Genomic DNA, 13,996 nt, shown 5'->3' on the forward strand with positions numbered 1-13,996 from the left:
ATCTTTTAGGAAACGCATCCCCGTGAATTTGCCAGCCGAGGGGACTCGACTCACAGTAAGTTCAGCATCACCGCTTCAAGGGTCCAAGGGGACGATCTCGGAGACGACCAAGACCACGCAGGCCTTTTTGATCCGAAGACTCGCCCAGTTCTCCCTAGCGCCCCCAGGAGGTGCAACCTGGTGGTGGGGGACTGCGCATGCGCGGTTTGTCGGACATTGCGCCGTCGACGCTTCCGGTGGCCTCGGGTCTCCCGCTACAGCATGAAGATGGGGGAGGACGTCAGAGGAGCGCACAGCGAAGGGCCACAAAAGCTAGTCCTCTGTATTCTCTGCGGCCTGCCCGCTGCAGGAAAGTCAACTTTCGCGCGCGCTCTCAGACACCAGCTACAGCAAGAACTAGGCTGGGCGGTGGGCGTCGTCGCCTATGATGACGTCATGCCGGAAGCGGTCCTTGAGAAGGCAAGCGCACGCCCATTGGTCAGTACGAAGGGGCGGGGCCTAGGCCGGAGTTCCGTTCAGCTCATTTGCTCAGTGGTGTCCGACTCTTTGTGACCCCTTGGACTATAGCACGCCAGGCCTCCCTGTCCATCACCAACTCCCGGAGTTTACTCAGGCTCACGTCCATTGAGTCGGTGATGCCATCCAACCATCTCATCCTCTGTCGTTCCCTTCTCCCGCCTTCAACAGCCAAGGGAAATGTATTATTGGAGGAGACCCTGATGCTGGGAAATGGGAAAGATTGAGGGCTGGAGAAGAAGGGGACGACAGAGGATGAGATGGTTGGATGGCACCATAGGTGGGTGTACTGGATAATGCGTGGTGTGGGAGAAGGATCCCTGATGGAGGAGAGACGGGAGTTCGAGGAAAGTGAGCTGGTTTGCACAGAATAAGTTGACTGTGAATATGGCAGGTACAAACAGCCACAGGTATAGGGTTAGATTCTGAAGTTAGCGTGCAAGGTGGAAATCTCCCATTGTCAGATACCCTCCTGAAAATCCTTTGGGAAGGTTGTTCTGTAAAGAGGGACAGACGCTCTCAAAAATTCCAACACAGCCAATTTAACAATCAGCCAGGAAAATCCAGGTTTTATGGGGCTTTAAGTTATGCAGTTTGAGGGAAACTCTTTTAAAGAAAAATACAAAATTACAAGTAACAAGGTACTTACTAGGGTGCCTCCTGTGAAAGTCTAGTCTGTACAAATGAGGAATTCCGCCTCTGAAGCTTGATCTTCATTTGTAATTGGTGTAAACCTGCCACTGCCAGAATAGGAAAAGATGTTGGTTTCTTAGTTGACCACCAGATGAAGTAATAGGCTTGTGTTTGGGTACCAAGTACATACTCAGCTTTTAGCCCTCAGATCACCCTCAGCGGGATGAGATGCATCCCTCTGAGAAACATGAAAACAGACTTTTGGGGTAACAGTAGATTGATGGCATTCATCTCATGCTAACTCTAGAGAAAATACTCAGTGACATATTCTGAAATTTTTAAGTAGTTTTGTTGTTTAGTGCTGAATGTAGATGTTAGCATAAATAAAATGCAAATATGGTGTGATTTCGGTCTGAGTATATTTGCAAAAATACAGTACATTTGGCATGTGAAAAATTTTGGACTTCACCAGCAAAGTTATATATTTCCCCATTCTTGGTTAATTGTGAGGTAAATGTGGTATCAGTCCCATAGTAGCAGTGGATTTACTTAGGTAATAGTATTTCACCACTCTGGAGGAAGCTGGAACTTGTCAATAGAGATTGTATTTGCTGTGGTTTTCCCTCCGTTTTCTTACTGTATATTTTCCACTCTCCCCCTACAAAGGCCCTGGGGCTCATCTTGTTACCATGATTAGGATATCTCACATTTTAGGAAGTGATCTATGTTGCTGTTTTCTTTTCAGTGGATTTCACTGATATATTGGGTTGGCCAAAAAATTCATTTGGGTTTTTCTGTAAGAGGGCATGGAAAAATCCGAATGAACTTTTTAGCCAAGCCAATATTAGTTTTGTGTGCTGTAATCTCAGTGATGTGATGGGGCGTGGACAGACAGGAGAGGGAGCCTCATCTCCCGTCCTTGTGTTTGCCCTCCAGCCTTGACCTCATAACTGAGTCAGTGCTCTCCAGAGCCCTTGAGCAGCAGCAAGGTTACTTGTGTTTCCAAGCTATTTATTCTCTTCTCCTCAATCTGCTTACTCTATCTTTCCCTATCCCATTCCATTTCTATTGTTAGCCTGAGGTCCTTTCATCTGGACCCAGAGACTTTTCAGCTGATCCTCTTTCTGTCTGAAACTTTTCTTATTTCAAGGGCACATGGGCATTGCTATATCTTAGCCAGACTGTTTTTATTTTGGCAGGATATTTATTTTGGTTCCTTCTTTCTCCTGGATGGTAACAGCTTTTCATTCTTTCATTTACTCACTTATTCAGTCATTTCATAAACATTTCCGGAGCATCTGTTAGGTGTCAAACCCTCTGCTGAAGGCTGGGTATACAGCAGACGATTGATCTAGCAGGGACATGGAGTTGCTTAAACAGTGTAAAGCCTCTTAGAGTGGAGACTCAGTGTATACAGGTGTCATACTGTAGGCGAGGGAGGGTCTGCATGCCTTCTGCATGGTTGAGTCTGAAAGGAATTCACAGAGAGCTAATATCGCTGACTAGTTTTTCAGTAGTGGGAATAGCATATATGAAGACATGAGAATAAGAAAGCAAGCTGGGACTAGAGACCTCCAAATGGTTCAGAAATTATCATATGGACCAGGGGGGTGTTGAGGCTTGACCGCACTACTGGCCAAAGCCTAATATAATTTTCAGTTCTCTGGTATTTTGCAGCCATCCCAATGGAAATTGCTTCGCCAGGAACTGCTGAAGTACCTTGAACACTTCTTGCTGGCTGTCATTAACGGGTGTCAGATGTCTGCCCCAGCCAGCAGGACTGAAGCCATGTGGAAGGATTTTATAACCTGCTTGAAGGATCAAGATCTGATATCTTCTGCAGCTGTTGAGGCCCAGTCTCTCTACCCCTTAACGAAGACTGCTGTGTCTAGACCTCTGCTTTTGATTTTAGATGACAACTTTTACTATCAAAGTATGAGATATGAAGTCTATCAGCTGGCTCGGAAATGTAATTAACACATTTTTTTTTCTCACACACAAGGATATTTATTCACATATCAAATTTATTAGTGCTGGGACTTCCCTAGTGATCCAGTGATTAAGACTTCACCTTCCAATGCAAAGGGTGAGGGTTTGATCCCTGGTCAGGGAGCTGATATCCCACTTGCCTTGTGGCCAATAAACCAAAACATAAAACAGAAGCAACACTGTCACAAATTCAGTAAAGACTTTAAAAATGGTTTTTAGTGAGAACTTAAGTGGATTAGGAGGTTTATATGGATTTACTTCATTTTCAAAGCTACCCGTTCAGTACTGTGAATGGTCTTTCCTTCTGCAGATGGGATAACTTATATAAATACGTTTAGTTCACATTTTGGAAAAATACTGCCTGAGTAATTTTGTGGTTTTTGAATTGTTTTCAGATTCATTAGGCTTTTGCCAGCTCTTTTTAGATTGTGCTCTCGAGACCTGTCTACAGAGGAATGCCCAGAGACCACGACCACTGCCTGCCGAGACCATCCACCAGATGGGAAACAAAATAGAAAAGCCCAACCCCGAGAAAAATGCTTGGGAACACCACAGCCTCGCAATTCAGAGTCCAGCATGTGCTTCAGAGGCCAGGTAGCCCACTCAAAGGTGTCTTTTCACCAGGTGCCTCACTGAGCCAGGCCCTGGGCTGCATACTTCTGTATCCATTTGATTGCTCTTCATACAAGCCTTGGAAAGAGATTATTTCTTCCCATTTGTGTAGAAGAGAAAACCCAGTGAGGAAGTTTAGCTTGCCCAGAGTCACTGAGGTTGTCAGTTACACCTGAGAGGTGAATCCAGGTTTGTTTGCAAATATGTCCTCTTGTTAAAGTTATACAGTTTCCCAGGGATCAGGGCAGGGAGTTCAGAGTAGGGTACCTCTCTGATACTCTTGCTGAAGTAGTGTAGTCTAGATTGCCCAGCAGTTTTCTTTCCTTTGTCAGTTTTTTAAAAAACTTTTTATTTATTTTTTTGGCTGCACCACGAGGCTTGTGGGATCTTAGTTCCATGAGCAGGGATCGAACCCACATCCTCTTCACTGGGAGCGCAAAGTCTTAACCACTGGACCACCAGGGAAGTCCCCCCTGTAGTTTTCTTATACAGAGAAAAGGAATGGAACTGAATCCTGGTTGCGCCTTAAATCTCACTCCGTTACACTGCTTGTGTAGGTGTGAGGCTTGTGGCTATGCTCTCTAATGCATTTGATTACTGAAATAGGTCTCGAGAGTTCTAGAGTTCTAGAGTTCTAGTTTACAACATTTCTGATAGAAATTTCACCGACGATGGGACTGTTCTGTGTTTGTTTTGCCCGGTATGGTAGCTGCTGCTGCTGCTGCTGCTAAGTCACTTCAGTAGCTGCTGGCCACGTGCAACTGACCATCAGGCACTAGACGTAAAACCAGTGCAAGTTATGACCTGAATTTTGTTTATTTATTTGGCTGCTCTGGATCGTCTTTGCTGCATGTGAGCTCTCTCTCTAGTTGCAGAGAGTAGGGCTGCTCTCTAGTCACTGCGCATGGGATTCTCCTTTCGGTAGGTTCTCTTGTTGTGGACCACAGTCTCTAGAGCACAGCCTAAGTAGCTGTGGCCCACGGGCTTAGTTGCTCTGAGACATGTGGGATCTTCCCAGACCACGGATCCAACCCATGTGTCCTGTATTGGCAGGTAGATTCTTAAACACTGGACCACCAGGGAAATCCCATGACCTGAATTTTAAATGTTATTTTGATCACTTTAAACTTGACTGGCTGCATGTGGCCTGTGGGTGCTGCAGGAACAACACAACCCTAGAGGTATGTCCCCCACGGTCCCTTAGTTCCTGCCTCACTGTTGTCCATATGCGATCAACAATTTTTAAAACGCTGTTTTAAACTCTGTACTTTGTATTCTCTTCCAATCATATAAATCTTTTTCTTAAACTCAGTCTTCAAAATGTTTAGTTCCCAAGATACAGTTTCCATGCATTTTGTAATACTCCTTGGAAGAAAAGTTATGAGCAACCTAGATAGTATATTCAAAAGCAGAGACATTACTTTGCCGACTAAGGTCTGCCTAGTCTAGGCTATGGTTTTTCCAGTAGTCATGTATGGATATGAGAGTTGGACTGTGAAGAAGGCTGAGTGCTGAAGAATTGATGCTTTTGAACTGTGGTGTTGGAAAAGACTCTTGAGAGTCCCTTGGACTGCAAGGAGATCCATTCTGAAGATCAACCCTGGGATTTCTTTGGAAGGAATGATGCTGAAGCTGAAACTCCAGTACTTTGGCCACCTCATGTGAAGAGTTGACTCATTGGAAAAGACTCTGATGCTGGGAGGGATTGGGGGCAGGAGGAGAAGGGGATGACCGAGGATGAGATGGCTGGATGGCATCACTGACTTGATGGATGCGAGTCTGAGTGAACTCCGGGAGTTGGTGATGGACAGGGAGGCCTGGCGTGCTGCGATTCATGGGGTCACAAAGAGTCGGACATGACTGAGTGACTGAACTGAACATTCTAAAAACATTCAAAATTGGATTTAAGTATTGTTCATAGGGTTAATGAAATAAGCTACGGCTGAGATTTCTAATTTTAACTTCCCGTAATATCTTGAAACTTTGAGCAGGCAAACACATAGCTGATTGATGGCTTGTGTTTCTGGAATACTGAAAATGTTTTCCTTTGGAAATGAATGGCTGGTTGAGATATTTAGATATCCCATGAGAGCAACCCAAGGTTATCATCACTGCTTTGGGGGCTAGTTCTTCCTAGAAGTAGGAAGGAGCTGTGCCAGGGCCAGGGCCAACCCTGAGCAGAATCTGCAGGTTTGTCTTGAGTCTTAAGAACGTGGTCCAGGGACTTCCCTGATGGTCCAGTGCCTAAGCTTCTGTACTCCCAAAGCAGGGGACCCAGATTCAACTCCTAGTCCGGGAACTAGATCCTACGTGCCACAGCTAAAGAGATTCCACATTCCACAGCTAAGACCCTGTGCATCCAAATAAATAAATATATAATTTTAAAAAGAAAAATACCTAAACCAGGGAGAAAACAACAACAACAACAAAAACAACCCCTGGTCTAAAATAGTCCCAGCATAGCTGTGAAGGGGTTGTCTAAAATCTGGTGGCCTTCTATTGGAAGTTGAAAGATGATATGACAGATATGCCTTTCCCAGGCTTCTGTGAAATACTACAGCTACTAACTGGCAGTTCAGCACTAAAGAATCCGCCTGCAGTGCAGGGACTGCAGGTTTCATCCCTGGGTCGGGAAGATCCCCGGAGGAGGAATCGGCAGCCGACTCCAGGATTCTTGCCTGGAGAATCCCAAGGACAGAGGACCCTGGTGGGTTAGAGTCCATAGAGTCACAAAGAGTTGGGCATGACAACTGAGCTCACATACACAGACACACACACAACACACACACAAATGAGTAGAAGCCAGGAAATGACTAAGCATGCTTCTCTGGGGAATATAAAGTTGTAGGTGCCTAAAGTTCAGCACTTAATGAGAGAAAAGAGAGTGCCTTTTCAAAGCTTATTAATAGGGGTCTTGGGAAGTTAGTATTTTTTACAGGAGGGATTTTGGGGGGGCTTCTTGAAGTTCTACATTTGAATTTTGCAAGTAGAAGGTAGCTTCCAAATCACTTTGCTTTCCCCCTTCTGTTTAGAATTTTAGATATACCACTTTTATTCCTCTAGAATTCTGCTTAATGCTCAAAAACACAAGTTCTTTTAAAAACAGATGTTTGATATAAGAATTTATTTAATCCTACTTCCTCTTACAGGCTGAAGCTGACTGATTTATTGATTACTGCTTTGGAAAATCCAATAAAATACGTGGAGGAGAATTTGGAACAAAAAGTAAGTCTTCCAGTTGAGGTTTAGCATAAATGAGAAGGAACTTTCTCTCGGAAGAAGGATCTTCTGTAGGAAGAGCCTTTGGAGCTGAGCGTAAAGTATAAGTAACGTGTGGAAGATGATCTCTGTCCCTGCCCCAGCGTCTCACCAGCATGCAGCCCCTGACACTTAGGTGCAGCGGTGCTCTGGAGGCGGCCTGCGCTGCTTGCTCAAAGGCAGCTGTTAAATTTTCAGAAACATTGGAGCCTGCTGATGTTACACTGGTAGTTTGAAGTGGGCATGGATGGGAATATTTATACCATTGTTGTTGTCGTTCAATCTCTCAGTCGTGTCTGACTCTTTGCAACCTCAGGGACTGCAGCACGCCAGGCTGCCCTGTTCTTCACCATCTCCCAGAGCTGGCTCAAACTCACGTCCTTTGAGTCAGTGATGCCATCCAACCATCTCATCCTCTGTCATCCCCTTCTCCTCCCGCCTTCAGTCTTTCCCAGCATCAGGGTCTTTTCCAGTGAGTCACCTCCTTGCATCAGGTGACCAAAGTATTGGAGCTCCAGCTTCAGCATCAGTCCTTCCAATGAATATTCAGGACTGATTTCCTTTAGGATTGACTAGTTTGATCTCCTTGCAGTCCAAAGGACTCTCAAGAGTCTTATCCAGCACCATAATTCAAAACCATCAATCCTTCAGTGCTTAGCCTTCTTTATGGTCCAACTCTCATATCTATACATGACTACTGGAAAAACCATAGCTTTGACTAAATGAACCTTTGTTGGAAAAGTAATGTCTATGTTTTTTAATATACTGTTTAGGTTTGTCATAGCTTTTCTTCCAAGCAGCAAGTGTCTTTTAATTTCATGGCTGCAGTTACCATCTGCAGTCATTTTGGAGCCCAAGAAAATAAAGTCTGTCACTGTTTCCATTGTTTCCCCCATCTATTTGCCATGAAGTAACTGGGACCAGATGGCATGATCTTAATGTTTTGAATTGAGTTCTAAGCCAGCTTTTTCACTCTCCTCTCTCACCTTCATCAAGAGGCTTTTTAGTTCCTCTTCACTTTTTGCCATAAGGGTGGTATCATCTGCATATGAGGTTATTGATATTTCTCCCTGCAATCTTGATTCCAGCTAGTATTTCATCTAGCCCAACATTTCACTAGATGTACTCTGCATATAAGTTAAATAAGCAGGGTGACAATATAGAGCCTTGATGTACTCCTTTCCCAATTTGGAACCAGTCTGTTGTTCCATGTCCAGTTCTAACTGTTGCTTCTTGACCTGCACACAGATTTATCAGGAGGCAGGTCAGGTGGTCTGGTATTCCCAACTCTTGAAGAATTTTCCACAGTTTGTTGTGATCGACACAGTCAAAGGCTTTATCATAGTCAATAAAGCAGGAGTAGATGTTTTTCTGGAATTCTCTTGCTTTTTCTATGATCCAGTGGATGTTGGCAATTTGATCCCTGGTTCCTCTCCCTTTTCTAAATCCATCTTGAACATCTGGGAGTTCTTAGTTTACATGCTGTTGAAGCCTAGCTTGGAGAATTTTTAGCTTTACTTTGCCAGCATGTGAAATGAGTGCAACTGTGTGGTAGTTTGACCATTCTTTGGCACTGCCCTTTTGGGGGATTCGAATGAAAACTGACATTTTCCAGTCCTGTGACCACTGCTGAGTTTTCCAAATTTGCTGGCATATTGAGTGCAGCACTTTCACAGCATCATCTTTTAGGATTTGGAATATGTCATCTGGAATTCCATCACCTCCACTAGCTTTGCTTGTTGATGCTTCCTAAGGCCCACGTGACTCCTCACTCCCAGATGTCTGGCTTTAGGTGAGTGATCACACCACCGTGGTTATCAGAGTCATTAAGATCTTTTTTGTATAGTTCTTCTGTCTGTTCTTGCCACCTCTTCTTAATATCTTCTGCTTTTGTTAGGTCCATACCTTTCCTGTCCTTTATTGTTCCCATCTTTGCATGGTATGTTCCCTTGGTATCTCAAATTTTCTTGAATAGAGAATCTTTCCCATTCTAAATAGACAAACACTATAGATGGGTTTGTTTCTGTCTTTGAAAGCCTATTCTTAGACATTAACCAGCATACTGCCTACACGGAATCCAGTTTACAACTTGATATATTTCATTTAGACCCTCTCCTAGAGAAGAAGGGGGCTTCCCTGGTGGTGCAGATGGCAAAGAATCTGCCTGCAATGCAGGAGACCTGGATTCGATCCCTGGGTTGGAAGATCCCCTGGAGACGGGAATGGCCACCCACTCCAGTATTCTTGGCTGGGAAATACCATGGACAGAGGAGCCAGGCAGGCTACAGTCCATGGGCTCACAAAGAGTCGAACACGACTGAGCGACTAACACTTCCACTGAAGGAGAATGCCTGGAAGAGAAAAGCTACTTTTTCTTTTCTTTCAGTCTCTTCACCTGTGTATCACCTACACTTTAGTCATTTCTTTTATACAACTAGGTAACTGTCCCAATAACAATGTCTTATTACCTAGGAAACAGACAGACTTATCTGTTCAACTAACATTCTTCATCAAGCTGATCAGACCCTCCGAAGAATTGTCTCTCAGACAATGAAGGAAGCCAAAGGTATGCTGAGTAGTTAAGATTCTATTCAATTGAGACTATTCTCTCCTGCTCCTCTTGTTCCCTGGACATGAGTACTTTATGTACTTTCATTTGTGACGTTTATGTCATGTTTTCAGTTTAAATGTGCAACTCGGTTGTGTTAAAGTTCAACCCCTGGAATCAGGCTTTCATCCATCCAGTAGGTTTTTATCAAGTGGCTACTCTGTACTAGGCTTTATTCTAGATATTGGAACATTTGGAGGGAACAGAATGTCATACTGAGGAGACACACACAAAAAAGCAATATATGAATATATGCCTGCGCTCTGAAGAAAAATAAAGTAGGGCAAGACAGTGTAGTGATGGGAGGATATATTTTTAAAATAGCAATCATGAAGACTTCTCAGAGGAAATGACATTTAAGCAAAGATGCGAATGAAAGGAAATAGCAAGCCATACTGATGCCTGGAGTATCATTCCAAGTAGTGCCGAAAGCTACTTTACCTGTACCAGGTAAAGCTGGTATATTCTAGAATACAAAAGAAGCCATTGAGTCTAGAGTGAAGTAAGGGATGGGGAGAGATAGTCAGGGCCAGTTGGAAAATCAGCATGGCATCTGAACAAGCTCAGTGCACCGTCAGTCTGAACTTAGATGAAATATGTGGTAATTACAGTTTTGGAAAATTATTCCTTTAGGTTTTAAATATTGAACTCTTTACTATCACCCTTGATTTAAAAAGAAATAACAGCAGCTTAATACTTCTTGAACTCCTTTTATATGCCAAGAGCCTTATATATTATTTCTAGTCTTCAGAATCCTATCAGGGAAGTATAGTTTTACAAATGGGGAAATGGAGGGTCTGAGAGGATAAGAGTACCTGCTTAAGGCTACACTGAACAGTGGCTATATACTTGGGCAGCTTGGGGCTCAGAGTTAAGTCTGATTCTAGTCTATGCTTTCTGTTATGCTCCTGCACATCATCAGCATTTATTATTAATACCTTTAGAAAAACTTAGGACATTGGAAAAAGAAACAGTATACTAACTATATTATGTTTTTCAGACTTCTTTTTTTAACCCTGATCCATAACTCAATTTTAATACTGTAACCTAGTGTGTGTAGCCCCTTAACGTGAACACACTCCTGCATAGAAACAAGTTTCACAAAACGCTCCCATGTTTAAAGAACTCTACTGTGGTCTATTTGATTGCATCTTAGAAAAACACTGGTTGCAACATGCAACCCAGGTATGAGTTATGATATAAAGTTTGGAAAAGCTGGAACAAAAATGGTCTTATGTCAGAAAGAAAACAAGAATAGTTGTAGTAGAAGTTTTCAGCCATTTGCCTTTGTCTATAAAATGAGTTAGGACTGTGACATCACTTCATGGCAGATAGAAGGGGAAAAAGTGGAAGCAGTGATGGATTTTATTTTCGTGGGTTCCAAAATCACTGAAGATGGTGACTGCAGCCATGAAATTAAAAGACACTCCTTGGAAGGAAAGCTATGACAAACTTAGACAATGTATTAAAAAGCAGAGACATCACTTTGCTGACAAAGGTCCATATAGTCAAAACTATAGTTTTTCCAGTAGTCATGTATGGATATGATACTGCTGCTACTGCTAAGTCACTTCAGTCGTGTCCGACTCTGTATGACCCCACAGACGGCAGCCCACCAGGCTCCCCCGTCCCTGGGACTCTCCAGCAAGAACACTGGAGTGGGTTGCCATTTCCTTCTCCAATGCATGAAAGTGAAGTTGCTCAGTTGTGTCCAACCCTCAGCAACCCCATAGACTGCAACCTACCAAGGTCCTCCGTCCATGGGATTTTCCAGGATGGATGTGATAGTTGGACCATAAAGAAGGCTGAGTGCCAAAGAACTGATGCTTTTGAATTATGGTGCTGGAGAAGACTCTTGAGAGTCCCTTGTACTGCAAGAAGATCCAACCAGTCCATCCTAAAGGAAATCAGTCTTGACTGTTCATTGGAAGGACTGATGCTGAAGCTGAAACTCCAATCCTTTGGCCACCTGATGCGAAGAACTGACTCCTTGGAAAAGACCCTGATGCTGGGAAAGATTGAAGGCAGGAGAAGGGGGCAGCAGAGGATGAGATGGTTGGATGGCATCACCGACTCAATGGACATGAGTTTGAGCAAGCTCCAGGAGATAGTGAAGGACAGGGAAGCCCAGCATGCTATGATTCACGGGGTGGCAAAGAATTGGACATGACTTAGTGACTAAACAACATAAAGTCAAGGGGGACTAGGGTTATACCCAAATTACTCTCAACTCTCTTCCTATCTATTAAAAAAAAATTTTTTTCCCCTGGTGAAGGAGATGGCTAGCTTCTGGAACTCTGCTTAAATAAAATTAAATAATTTGGTTCTCTTTCCATCAAGAAGTAAAAGAAAAATCCACAAAATGGGAGAAAATATTTGCAAATCAAATCTCATAAGGGACTTATACCCAAAATATATAAAGGACTCTCACAACTCAATAATAAAGACAGAAAAACCTATTTTTTAAATGGGCAAAGAATCTGAGTAGAAATTTCTTTAGGGAAAATATACAAATGGCCAGTAACTGCATGGAAACACACCTGGCATTATGAGTTATCAGGGAAATACAGATCAAAACCACAGTGAGATACCACTGCACACTCACTAGGCCAGCTAGAATCTAAAAGTCCAAGTTTTAGTGAGGATATGGAGAACTCAGAATCCATGGACACCACTGGTGGCAATGTAAAATGGTGCAGCTGCTTTGGAAAACAGCCTAGCAGCTCCTCAGAAGATTAAATGTAGTTACCATGGGACCTAGAAATGAAAACATATTCATATAAAAATCCGTACACAAGCGCTTATAGCATCATTATTACTAACAGCCAAAAGGTAGAAGTAACCCAAATGTCCATCAGCTGACAAACATATGGATATGTCCATCTATCCATAAAATGGATTATTCAACCATAAAAAGCAAGAAAATACTACAACATGGATGAACCTTGAAAACATTATGTAAAGTGCTAGAAGCCAGTCAACAAAAGGTCACATAGTATGAGTCCAGTCATGTGAAATGTCCAGCATGGGGACATCTGGAAACACGAGGTAGATTACTGGTTGCTTAGGGATTGAGGGCAGAGAGAGGGGGGATGGGGCAGGAGGGTATATTAGTTATCACAGATGGTAAAAATGTTTTTTAAGATTGACTATGATCATTGCTGCTTATATCTGTGAATACACTAAAACTACTGAATTCTAGTTTAAATGGTAAGCTGTAATGTTAATTTTACCTCCATAAAGCTGTTCAACAAAAAAAAAAAATCAGTTCTCAGTTACACCACCCACATGGCTTATGGCTGCTGGACTGAAGGGCAGACATAGCACATTTCCATCATTGTAGGAAACTCTATTGGACAACTATTTTAGGCATATGAGCTTCAAACCCGTCATTTTCTAGCTCTGCTCTTTGGCCTTCCTACTTGTTAATCCAATAAGATGGTAAGTCAACTTGATTTGGCAACAAAAAGCCTTTTCTTCTCACACATTTCATAGCAAGTAATGTAAGTGATTTGCTTGTATTGCATTAAGGTGACCTTTATCTACACATACATTATACCAGCTTAGTTATTATTTGTAGAAGGATCTGATTGGTTTGTCTGAAGTAATCAAATTAATTTCCTAGTGTCATCAGTCCAGCTAAATTTAATCTACCCAAATAATTTTGAGTATCTTTATTTTAGATGAACAGATGCTTCCGTACAACTTGAAGCTTTTGGCAGAAGAACTTAACAAACTCAAAGCAGAGTTTTTGGAAGACCTAAGACAAGGAAACAGAAAATACCTGTGCTTTCAACAAACCATTGACTTATCAGATGTTATTTCTTTTTTCCATTATGAGAAAGATAACATTGTAAGGAAGTATTTTTCAAAGCAGCATTAAAACTTCTGAATCTTCAATCAAATATCTAGTTTGGTTATGATTTTGCAAACTAATTAAAACAATTATGTATTACTGGATGTGTTCTAGTCTAATAATGTGAATTGCCTAATGCAGAGTTCCAAAGAATAGCAAGGAGAGATAAGAAAGCCTTCCTCAGCAATCAATGCAAAAAAATAGAGGAAAACAACAGAATGGGAAAGACTAGAGATCACTTCAAGAAAATCAGAGATACCAAGGGAACATTTCATGCAAAGATGGGCACAATAAAGGACAGAAATGGTATGGACCTAACAGAAGCAGAAGATATTAAGAAGAGGTGGCAAGAATACACAGAAGAACTGTACAAAATAGATCTTCATGACCCAGATAATCATGAAGGTGTGACCACTCACCTTCAGCCAGACATCCTGGCACGTGAAGTCAAGGGGGCCTTAGGAAGCATCACTACGAACAAAGCTAATGGGGGTGATGGAATTCCAGTTGAGTGGTTTAAAATC

The 13,996-nt window shown here is 42.5% G+C and overlaps 1 protein-coding gene across 1 annotated transcript; it reads left to right on the top strand.

The window, feature by feature from the left end:
- Positions 1-261: 261 nt before the first annotated feature.
- PSTK (phosphoseryl-tRNA kinase) lies at positions 262-13,499 on the top strand. The gene is made up of 6 exons (XM_052661128.1): positions 262-477; positions 2,827-3,118; positions 3,534-3,732; positions 6,900-6,975; positions 9,481-9,574; positions 13,300-13,499. The coding sequence occupies exons 1-6, from the start codon at positions 262-264 to the stop codon at positions 13,497-13,499; spliced, it is 1,077 nt and encodes a 358-aa protein (XP_052517088.1).
- Positions 13,500-13,996: the final 497 nt, after the last annotated feature.

The sequence above is a fragment of the Budorcas taxicolor genome, chromosome 23 (assembly GCF_023091745.1).
Source record: "Budorcas taxicolor isolate Tak-1 chromosome 23, Takin1.1, whole genome shotgun sequence".
Lineage (NCBI taxonomy): Eukaryota > Metazoa > Chordata > Mammalia > Artiodactyla > Bovidae > Budorcas > Budorcas taxicolor.

Bases quoted from the DNA above. Each gene is read 5' to 3' on its own strand.
- PSTK (XM_052661128.1), top strand. From the start codon at position 262: ATGAAGATGGGGGAGGACGTCAGAGGAGCGCACAGCGAAGGGCCACAA. The intron at 6,976-9,480 runs GTAAGTCTTCCA...CTTATTACCTAG, and splicing joins AGGAGAATTTGGAACAAAAA to GAAACAGACAGACTTATCTG. The intron at 9,575-13,299 runs GTATGCTGAGTA...TCTTTATTTTAG, and splicing joins GACAATGAAGGAAGCCAAAG to ATGAACAGATGCTTCCGTAC.